This window comes from Galeopterus variegatus, unplaced genomic scaffold, assembly GCF_000696425.1.
Source record: "Galeopterus variegatus unplaced genomic scaffold, G_variegatus-3.0.2 Scaffold468, whole genome shotgun sequence".
Taxonomy (NCBI): Eukaryota; Metazoa; Chordata; class Mammalia; order Dermoptera; family Cynocephalidae; genus Galeopterus; species Galeopterus variegatus.
This window is the reverse complement of record NW_007726579.1, coordinates 5574-17269: the sequence shown is the minus strand read 5'-3', so window position 1 is coordinate 17269 and position 11696 is coordinate 5574. Positions and strand designations below refer to the sequence as shown.

The window sequence follows — 11696 nt, the reverse complement described above, 5'->3', positions numbered from 1 at the left end:
ATGAAATACTGCCATTTGCAACAACATGGATGGACCTAGAGAGAATTATATTAAGTGAAACAAGTTAGGCACAAAAAGAGAAATACCACATGTTCTCACTTATTGGTGGGAGCTAAAAATAAATACATAAATTCACACACACACAAAAAAAAACTGGGGGGGGAAGAAGACATAACAATTACAATTCCTTGACGTTGATATGACAAGCAAACAGAAAGGACACTGTTGCGTGGGAGAGGGGATAGGGAGGAGTGAGGGAGGTTTCGGTGATGGGACACCATAGTCAACCACATTGTATATTGACAAAATAAAATAAAATAATAAAATAAATAATATAAAATAAAATAAAATGTTAAATTAGACTTTCAAAGGTGAGAAAGAGAAAAGCAGCCCTGACATCCAGGAGCTGGCCTAGTACTATTTGCTAGGCCTTAGTGTAACTAGTGGCTGACCTGGCACTTACAGCCAGTGATCTGTTGAAAAATTTCACAGGATATCAACATCAGGAAAGGCTACTCTATGACTGTGATGGAACAATACCACTGTACAATTGTGTCTAACTAAACACATACAAAAGATGAACACTGTCCAGGGTTTGATCCCTATACTCGCCAGGCGCCAAAATATTGTCCAAACCAAGAAATACCAAACATCCCCCTCTTCCAGCTAATGAGTGACCCCTGCTTCTTAACCATCTGCAGCTTGTGCACTCACTCCAGTCTTTGCTCTTTCTAGACAGGATTTAAGAAACTTATTCATAATACGGCTGGCTGGTTAGCTTGCTCATACCATATGGTGCTGATACCTCCAAGGTCAAGGGTTCGGATCCCCTTACCAGACAGCCTCCCCCCTGCCCCTAAAAAGAAACACTTATTTATAGACTTATTCCTACTTCCTGACGGTACACAATCCAGAGCAAAACTCTGCTCCCTACATGCCTCCTTGAAATCACCTAATACAAGCCCAAATCCTATATGATCTTTGTAGCACCCTTTTGCTAAGATGCACCTCGGTTCCGCATTGTGTGTCTTCTCCCTGGTTACATTTAGTAATAAACGCCACTTGTTCAACCACAAGAATGTTCCTGGTAATTGCTGACTGGAGAGCACTGACAAAGCCCACTTAAGAACAACAGTTAATTCTCTCCCTCTCTAGCTTAGCATAAAATATCTGCAGAAGAGCAGAAAAGATAGGTAAATACAGTATGTCTGTACTATACCTATATAGCTGCAAAACATTTAATAATCTCTAAGAAAATCATAGATTTGACATTTTTCCTTCCTCATTTACCAGAATAAAAAACTGCTGAGATGTGATTGTGCTCAGATATTTTATTCTATAAGATGTCTAACATGAGCAGTTGTTAATAATTCACAAAGCAAGAGAAAAAAAATCTGCATCATCATATTATTACCTTCATTGGTTTGGCATGAGTATTTCAGGTCAAGAGTGAAGAAAACTAGTATAGAAGAGCAGACAATCTAAACTTTGCCAGATGTCAAAAGTCCAACTCATTAGTTAATGAGTGAGCACAGGGAGTAAGTTAGTCGGAAAGAGGCAGGAAGGGTTAGTGAAGGTCCTTCTTCAATAATTTAATATACATTTACTGACTATACCTTAATTGTCAACAGGATGACTAACAATAATCTTGGGAATCCAGTTACCAGGTGAATTTACAGGATGACTGTATTCAACATTAGGAGAAATAGAAGCTGCAATAAAAAAACAGCTAGAGGGGCCGGCCCGTGGCTCACTCGGTAGAGTGCGGTGCTGATGACACCAAGGCCACGGGTTCGGATCCTATGTAGGGATGGCCGGTTTGCTCACTGGCTGAGCGTGGTGCTGACAACACCAAGCCAAGGGTTGAGATCCCCTTACCGGTCATCTTTTTAAAAAAAAAAGAAAAAAAAACAGCTAGAAACAGAACAAGGGATAAAGTCCCTAACAGTGGCCGCCTTTTTGTCTCTTTAGTGCAAATGCCACAGATGTTCTTGAAGAGAAATGGGAAATGTTTACTGTGTATTTAATAAGAATTAATGTTTTCCTTTTGGAAAAGTACAATATCATCTAAATGTCCATAGATCGTGTTAATTCTTTCCTTATTCTAGTCATGGAAACGTTAAAGCAGAATCATTAGGCCCAAGGAAATTAAGTCTAAAATCAATCCTTTCAAAATGGTAATGTATAGCAGTTTTCACAATTAAAGGAAGTTACCAAATTTGACACTTCTGATTCCTACTCTCCATCCTCATCTTCTTTTTTTGTTTGTTTGTTTGTTTTGGTGGCTGGCCGGTACAAGGATCTGAACCCTTGACCTTGCTGTTGTCAGCACTATGCTCTAACCAGGTAAGCTAAATGGCCAGCCTCCATCCTCACCTTCTGAAAACAGATGTGGACAGGCATTTTGTGTTTGCATTTTAAATAACGTACAAGGTTGGACTATATAGAACTGCAAAATTATAAGGCAATTAATTTTTTTAAAACCTGCTGTTTTAAATATACATATCTCAGCTGTAATTTTCAGTCAGAAAAAAAAAATGTCCATATATACACACACACACCTTAAAACTGACTAGGAACAAATAGAAAAGGATTTTATTTAGACAATTTCTGTACTTTGATGCCAGATTCTTCATCCCAGCAATATCCTGAGAAACTGGATCGCTCTCTCCCATACAACATAATGGGCCCTTAAGTCCTACATACTTGAGAAATCGAACCACATCTAGACATCCTCCACCATTCTATTAGCCAGGAGATCTCAGGCTTATCTACCTGCAGAAGCCATGCAAAACATGTTAGGTCATGTTCTAGTTAATCCAAAGAACCATTATTACAACCTCCTCTTTTCCTCCGAGTATTCCAAAGACCCCATTATCAGCATTACAAAATAGAAAACTGTTTAGTATAAAATAGAAAGTATAATATTCTGAGTCTGTTCACCTAAACTCTGTTCCTGGTTCTGATGTGAGTTCACTCTTTAAATTTCAGTTTCTCCATATATAAAATGAGTATCACAGGTTATCAGTCTTCCAAGGAAGTTCAATAATTAGAGAAAATATCTACAAAATTACTTAACTCTTTGATAAAAAAAGATATATAATGTACATAATATATATATATATACATATCTATTAATCACATAACAAATGTTGTCTTACATCTCAGTGGAGAGGAAGTGAGTTTTTCGTCTAGAACGCACAGTTGTGCAAATTAACTGGTATCTAATAAACGTTTGCTTTAATGAGCAGACTTCACACATCCTTACATTAGACAAATAGAATATACTGTGCTATTTCTCTTTTAAAATAGTTTGGTTCAAATTAAGGCCTTTATGAAAATTCAGTGTAAAATTGAGTAAAAGAATAAAATTCAAAACAAACATAGCAACCATATAAATCACATTTATACACTATGTTATTACAATAAGATTTAATTTGGCACTTACCATTTCAAGGTACCAAACACTTTAATTAACATCCCTACATTGTGAAATAGCCCACACTTCAGCTGATGAAATGAAGTGGCTTTCAGTACATTTAGAAGCTAAGTCAAGTTGCTAAGGGAATAGCAGTGAATGACACTACTGTCCCCCTCAACAGTTTACCACAGAGTTAGGAAAACTTTGAAGACTGCCTATCCAATTCATTTCTATTTGTTCATATATATTTTGATACAATGGGAAAGAAGGAGAATTAAATTCTCTTGTCCTGGAACCGGCCAGCCACCAATAAATAAATAAATAAATACATAAATAAATTCTCTTGGAATTAAGTTTTGTATTGTCAAGGCAAACAAACTTCAAATGTGAACTCTCTTTCAACTACTCGATTAAGGTTAAAGTACAAAAATTTCCAAGATGCTAAAGAAAAAATTTAAGATAGAAGAGAACAATGACAATATAAACTGAGTTTTGCTTCATTTTTAAAGGAAAATGAATATGTTTCCCTTTGGACTAATTTAATTTGGCATATGACGGCATCAGTTGTAGAACTCAAACTAAAGTATAAATAAAACAAAAAACTATGAACAGATGCCCTTACAGGCCAGCCGCAAAAACAAACAATGAACAGAAAGGTTATCAATAGAAAGAGTGTGAAATATGTGGTACACAGATCACTGAGAATATTTTGAGAATATTTAAAAAATACTTTAAGGGCCGGCCCGTGGCTCACTCGGGAGAGTGTGGTGCTGACAACACCAAGGCCGTGGGTTCAGATTCCACAGAGGGATGGCCAGTTAGCTCATTGGGTGAGCGTGGTGCTGACAACACCAAATCAAGGGTTAAGATCCCCTTACCAGTCATCTTTAAAAAAAAAAATACTTTAAGAGGATTTAAGTATAACAGATATAAGCATTTACAAGAGTACTTCAAAAAGTTCATGGAAGGATTCATATTACCTTTTAATTCTATTTTTCCTTGAATTTTTTGAAGCATCCTTGTAATGTGATACTCAAAGATAAGTCACCAGCATGAGACACCAACGTCTGAATTCTATTTCTTTTTTTTTTTTTGAATTCTATTTCTGTTACTTATTCCTTACATGGAACTTTCTCTTCAAATTAAGAGCCCCAAGTCTTTCGTATTTTTTTTAATACCTACATTTTCCTTGAACTCTCCTCTTATCTCACCTCCCAACTCCCATCACCCAGTTTTAACTAAAATTTCCTTGCACATTCTGGCACTTTCTTAAATACAAAAATTAAAATAATCTACCCTAAAATATATTCTATTCTAAGACATCATTTGATCTACATAAGTAACCTTCAGAGGACCCTCCTGCAACACAAAACTGCAATAAAACGGGGCTTCTCTTAGAAGGGATGATGGCACCCCTCTTCATCTTCCCTAAGTGATCCTTGGATGCTCCTAAGAGGTGAAGAATGGAGCAGTTAACAAAAGACTTCCTTCCACAAATACGTAGTATTCCTAAATGTCTCTTTCCTTGAACTCTCTTAACCTCCTCTCTGTCCTTAACACTCCAAAACCATGAATCCCTATGTTCTACTTCTCACTCCCAGGCCCCACAAAGGAACAGGTTTCAGCAAGACAAATTATACAACAGTTTCTGGAGTTGGTAGTGGAGAGACACTACGAATGAACAGCAGATTGCTTACGTTTTCACTAATGGACAATGAAAGTGAGTACCTAATTGAGACGTGGTGGAAAAGCTGATTTCTCTGGGAGAGGAAAAAGCAAGATCTCAGCATACTAAAGGTAAAGATAAAAAGAGGGATTTTTAAAGTGTTTTAAGACTCCTTCTAACTTATCATTTTCCAAAAAACAATTTTTTCATTAGCTATTACCATAGGTTTAGAACGACCTACTTTAATCTTTTGAATCTCACCGTTTTCATCTGTAAAATGCTGACAATAGTACCTTCAGCCCACAGGGTTACTGTGAGGATTGAATACAGTAACACATGCAAAGTCTGCCACGTAGAAAAAAACTAAAGAAAGTTAGCTTAAAGGAAACGTTAGCTTAAAAGAAACGTGAAGGGTATAGTATTCTTGTTTTCAATCAAAAACAAATTTTTGTAAAGACTGTAAAATGATATGTATAAGTTTATGCAATGCATTCATTTAACATTTCAACTCAGAAACTTAGAGGCTACCTTGGAATGCTGATTTAATTAAAATAGAAGCAACCAGGGGCAAAAGTTTTATACTAAAACATAATTTAATTGAAAAATATTCAGGAGTCATTATATTGATAAAATGACTGTCATAAAACTTTAAAAAATAATACAAGTTCTGCTGTAATTACATGCAGCGATTCCTTTCACACTACAGTACTCTGCTTTTATTAAAAGCCTATAACAAGGGCCGGCCTGTGGCTCACTCGGGAGAGTGCGGTGCTCATAACACCAAGGCCACGGGTTCGGATCCTTAAAAAAAAAAAAAAAAAAAAAAAAGCCTATAACAAGGCACAGCTTCTTCGACATCAAAACCTTTCGGAAACCTGGCTCAAAGGAAGTCACACACTGTTTACAGTGCCGGAAAGGATCTGTGTGGTCACTCTAGGACAACTGTCACTGTCACTAGCACGTCTGGATGTCTCATAGGGACTTGGGTTACGCAGAAGTGTGGGGGAAGGCTAGTATCTGAAACAAAGTCGATAGCTAGGGCGCCCTGCAAGGGGAGTGGTTTAACTGAGAATCGTATTAGATGAGTGTCTCACTTGCGGGGAAGCAGTCTCCCGGGGCAGATCCATTCCGGGGGTGTTTCGCCCTCTCCCGCAAGAAAGAGACGCAGGCGTTGCCCTCGCTCGGCGACCCCACCGCTTTCTTCCCGGCGCCGCTGCCCGCTCCTCCCGGCCCCCCAGTTACCTTTCTCGTCCTCATCGATGCGCAGGGCAATGGAGATGTACTCGAAGGCCTGTTTGTGGAAGGCTCGGACGCGCTCGGCCTCGCCGCCGGGCACCGGCGCCGGGGGCGAGGCTGAGGCCGACGCCGGGGCATCCTGGGAGCTCCTCTTGGCGGCCATTAGGGAGCGGGAGAAGCGCTGGCAGAGCCACACGAAGAGGAGCCCCAGGTGGAAGGCGACCAAACGCAGCAGCGCGAAGCCGACGAACAGCGGGTACGAGAAGTAGTACAGGTTTCGCTTATGCGGCGACTTGGGCGGAGGGGCCGGCCCGGCGGCGGGCGGGGCGGGCGCCACGCAGGGGGGCGGAGGCCTGGGAGGCACCGGGCTGCTGGGGCCGCTGGAGCCTTTCTTCTTCCCTCGTCCACCCGGAGAATTCATTCACAGCTCCCACGACCGCCGCCGCCATAACCCGCCTCCCGCAGACCGACGGCGACCAAGCGACGGCGGCGGCCACTGCGACGGCGAGGGCCACAGACCCCCGCACGCCCGCTGGCCCCAGGACCTCCGCACCTCTGCGACCCGCCCTTCGGCCCCGCCCTTTTCTTCTTCCTCGGCCACGAGCACAACCCCTTCTCCCCCTCCTCCTCCTGCGGTTGGTGGCTCCCGCCCCTTCCTCCCTCTGTCCTCTCAGCCGCCTGGTAGCTCAAAGCGGCGTCCGCACACGCGCACGTCCTCCATGTAGTTCCTCGGCGCGCGCGCGCGCACGCCGCCGTCTTTGTTGACCCAGGCTCCTATGCGCGTGTGCGGCTCCCCCCACTCCGCCCTTCCCTGCGGAACTACAGTCCCCAAAGTGCAGTTCGGCTCACGTCGGCCTCTGAGCCCGTCTTTTCGCCGACTTAACTGGCCCTGGGAGCTCCTGGTAGGAAACCGTGGTTATCAATCCCGTAATGGGGAACAGCGGCTTGAGATTGCCCTGGCTAGTTCACAGGGCAGCTACTTCGTAGTGTCATCGCTTTCTTATATTTCTTTCATCATGCTATACCAGTTGTCCCAAGTCTTCTGCAAAGGGTGACTGATCCGAGTTCCATTTCAGAAGCAATGTGCATAAATCTGGGAATTATTGTTTGAGAGGAAAGCAGTTGTAGAGACAAACTTTAGGTCACAGCAAACAAAAAAATTAGCTAAATGTAATGAGGTCAACGAATCCAGAGGTTTAACTAAACTAGTATGTATTTAGATTTCTGATCTGTTGAATTGCTTCATTTGAATGAGGGAATTCTTAGATTTTGCACAGTATCTATTGAATGGCTTAAGAGGAATCCATACTGTGCTTTTTTCTTTTAAAATCTCGTCCTTTACCTTGGGGAACTACCTACTCATATCTGCTCCCTGTATTCTAATGAGCTGCAAGCACAGAACCCGGATCACAGAGGAGTGCCAAGAGAGTAAAATTACAACAAATATTGTAAAAGGTCTCGGTTAGTTTTGTTGCGATTCTGGAATTGAGCGACACGTTATTCCATTAGATAGTATAAATGTTCCAATGAGCAGAGCAGAGGACGTTGGTTTTATAAACAGAAGAAGGCTAAAGAAAGCAGAAACAAAGAACAAAAAGTGGATTGGCCATTTCGAAGTTACTTTCCATTTCAAAGTTACCACCTTGTAGGATGAGGACAGGGAGACTGAACAATAGAAAAATAGCTGACTGGTTAAAATCAGATTATTTCAAGCTATCCCTTTTGTGCAAGGATTAAAGTCGGGGGAACTTCATTATAATACCTATTGCAGATTTAAAGTAGCTTGTTTGGGAAATTGGCTATCTCTTTCTACTGATTTCTTGGAGGGTGAGACCACAATTTAAATGACCTGGAATTTAGCAGGGATGACTCCATTTTGGTTTTTAATCTGGTCTATTGGGGCCTAGTGCAGGAACTTAGTCCAAAACAATGGCCTCCTATAATTTTATTTAATAGGTGTAAACAAAACACTAGTTCAATCAGACTCTCCTGGGAACTGGAATCTTGGAGGGAGACACCATATATATGAATAACTTGAAAAACAATACAAACACGATGAATGTATTAGGTATATGTTGCTGTGTTGTTACACTTCTCTCTGTCTAACGGAGACGCAAAAAAGGATTACTCAAAGCACCATGAATGCGATGAGAAGCCCAAAGGGACTGCACCTAAGCAACTCCTCTGTTAGAAGGAGGAAACTGGGTACAGCTCTGATTTAAAGTTAGCTTCTGTTTTTTATTGTAAAGACGAGGAAGTTTGGGCCGGCCTCTGGCTCACTCGGGAGGGTGTGGTGCTGATAACACCAAGGCCATGGGTTCGGATCCCATATAGGGATGGCCGGTTCGCTCACTGGCTGAGCGTGGTGCTGACAACACCAAGTCAAGGGTTAAGATCCCCTTACTGGTCATCTTTTGGAAAAAAAAAAAAAAAGATGAGGAAGTTTCACCAGAAAAACCAGTTGGTTCAATCATTACAAAAGGATACAAAGACATGGGCAGTGTTACAAATGTTAGGCAATTATGTTTTACCCTATGTCTAAGATGGCGGCAGGTGGACGGGAGGAACACCCAAAATGGCTGTGGAGAGTTTCAGGTCCCTAGAACAGCACTTTTTCTGAGAATCACAAAAAAACCCCTCCCCCTTCTTCACCACCACATCCCCTTCTCACCCGCATGAATTTCTCCACCTGTAGAAAAACCCCAACTCAGCTTAAACCCTACTCGCTTCCCTCCCCTTCCCTCTTAGCCAATAGGAACAGTCCAGCTCAGCCTGACTGGATATAAAAGGCCCAGCCCGGCTCTCACGGCTGCTGCTCCCACTTCCAAGAGGGCAGACTGCTTGTTCATTTTGCCTGCCTAAACACTTTGGTTGAGTCCCTGTCTCCTGGTGTGTTTCTTTTGCGCTCGGGCCCGGGTTTTTTTTCCTTTCAACAAAAGTTATCTATGGCTAAGTATAGTTTAAACAGTGGAAACTAGTGACATCAGTAAAATTTAAAAAGTGACATTCCAAAGTACAATTTGTGAAAAGCTAAGCTGGTCAAACTGCGATCATTATCTAAAGTATAACTTCTCCTTAAATGATATAAGTAAAAGTTGCATTCTTATGATAAAATTTAAGTATAAGTATCTCTAAAGTTTGCACCAACAGACAGCTTGCCCCTAGCAAACATCTTTTCACATCTTTCTATTCAGTGATTCTTAAAATCTCTTAACAGGATTGTATGACAACCACCTGTTAGCTCTAAAATCATTAAAGTATACAATCCCATACCTAAGCAATGATTAGAGTTGATTAGATGGGCTGTTGCCCAGTTAGCTGTAGGCGGTTGCCTCCTACTCAAGGACTTTTGCTCTATACCTGCATTTACCTAAAAACCCTATTCTAAAATCAAATGAGAATCAAGATTTCTAACCCTCTACACTTTGTAACAAACCACTCTAAAACTTACGGGCTTAAAACAGCAGTCATTTATTTACTCACAATTCTGTAAGTCAGCAATTTGGGCTGGGTTCAGCTGAGTGGTTCTTCTGATGACCTTGCTTGGAGTCATTCATGTGGATGCAGTCATCTGATGGCTGGATGGTCTAGCTAGCCTCACCCAAGTGTCTAGAGATTGGTTGTAGCTTTTGGCTGGAACATATGTCTCTATCTAGCATATGTTCTCTATCTAGAGAACATATGTCTCTATCTTCTTTTACATGGTATCTGACTTCCAAGAAAGCGTGAGTGGAGGTATAAGTCTCTTGAAGCCTAAACTCCAAAGCTGCATAATGTCATTTCTGTTGCATTCTATTGTCAAAGTAAGTCACAAGGCCAACTCTAATGTAAGAGATGGGAAAATAAACTCCACATCTTGATGGAGAAGTGGCAAAGTCACATTGCAAAGGAGTATACATATAAGGATGGGAGGAATTGTTGTGGCCATCTTTGCAAGTAGTCTAGCACAGTGATTAGGTATTGAATTAATTTCCTTTTACCTCACACAGATACGAGGTTAAGCATCTCTCATCTAAGAAAATAATTCCCAACAATTTTGCTAAATTATAAAAACTTTAGCTTCAATCTCTGGGTGAATTTACATGCTTAATGGGACAACAATAACAATGATGATAATGAGTACCACTACTTGCTAACATTTATTGAACTCACATTGTAGGCTAAGCAGATTAACTTATTGTCTCATTCAATCATCACTACTTGAGTTAAGCTTTATTGTCTCTATTTTTAAAAAATAAGTCCTCATTTCTATAGTGGTAAGCCAAAAAAGTAAAATAAGGAATTTGAGGCTCCAAGATCTATTACTTGCCCAACATCACATATTAGTTACACCACTGCTTCACTGCAGTTTTATTTTTTTTTATTTTTATTTTTTTTAGAAAAGATGACCGGTAAGGGGATCTTAACCCTTGATTTTGGTGTTGTCAGCACCACGCTCTCCCAAGTGAGCTAACCAGCCATCCCTATATAGGGATCCAAACACGTGACCTTGGTGTTATCGGCACCATACTCTCCCAAGTGAGCCACGGGCCAGCCCTTCACTGCAGTTTTACTGCAGGTAAAAGTGTAGGCTTTCAAGGGTAACATTTTTACATGGTTTGTTTATATTTTATTGATTACGAAATAAATATATCTTTAGCCCCTGGAGCAGTAGTGATCTTTTCATTTCTGGGCATCCAGATGTTGGGTTTGACTTCCCACTTGCTGAGTCTCTGCCAACCAGTTGTACTTAATATTGACTGTACTCTTCTGCACCTTTTCCACTTTTTTGTATGATAAACATATAGGATTGAGAGTCAGGAAAAATGGAGTTGGAAAAAAATGTTTTTAAATAAAATAAAAACAAAACAAAAAAACAGATTGGTATTCTGGTTGTACCACTTATTAATTTTGTGATACGAAGCAAGTTCTTTAACTAGTTAACTCTGCTGTAAATTAGGTGTAATAAGATTTTTTTTTTTTTTTTTTTTTTAAAGATGACCGGTAAGGGGATCTCAACCCTTGACTTGGTGTTCTCAGCACCACGCTCAGCCAGTGAGTGAACCGGCCATCCATATATAGGATCCGAACCTGTGGCCTTGGTGTTATCAGCACCGCACTCTCCCAAGTGAACCACAGGCCGGCCCTAGGTGTAATAAGATTTAAATTACAAAACTGAAAGAATAATATCTGCAGCATAATACCTGCAACGTAACAGGACTCACTAAATTTTGTATTTGACTCTTACTCCTGCAATGGCATTCCAGATTTCTGATTTTACTAGGATCTCATTTTTTGTAGAGAGATGTGCTTACGATTCATATTGTTTTAGTCCGTTTTGTGTTGCTATAACAGAAATACCTGAGACTGGGTAATTTATAAAGGAAAGAGGTT

At 40.7% G+C, this 11696-nt stretch overlaps 1 protein-coding gene across 4 annotated transcripts in view; it reads right to left on the bottom strand.

Annotated features, from left to right (window-relative positions):
• The window catches only part of SPAST (spastin), a 67475-nt gene extending 60608 nt beyond the window's left edge, over window positions 1–6867 (bottom strand). For 3 of the 4 annotated variants that reach the window (XM_008569142.1, XM_008569141.1, XM_008569143.1), the window contains exon 1: window positions 6330–6744. In XM_008569142.1, the coding sequence (XP_008567364.1) occupies window positions 6330–6744 (415 nt within the window). Of the gene's footprint in view, window positions 1–6329 lie in introns of all 4 variants that reach the window. The other variant, XM_008569140.1, reaches the window with a different exon arrangement.
• Between the last annotated feature and the right edge of the window lie 4829 nt (window positions 6868–11696).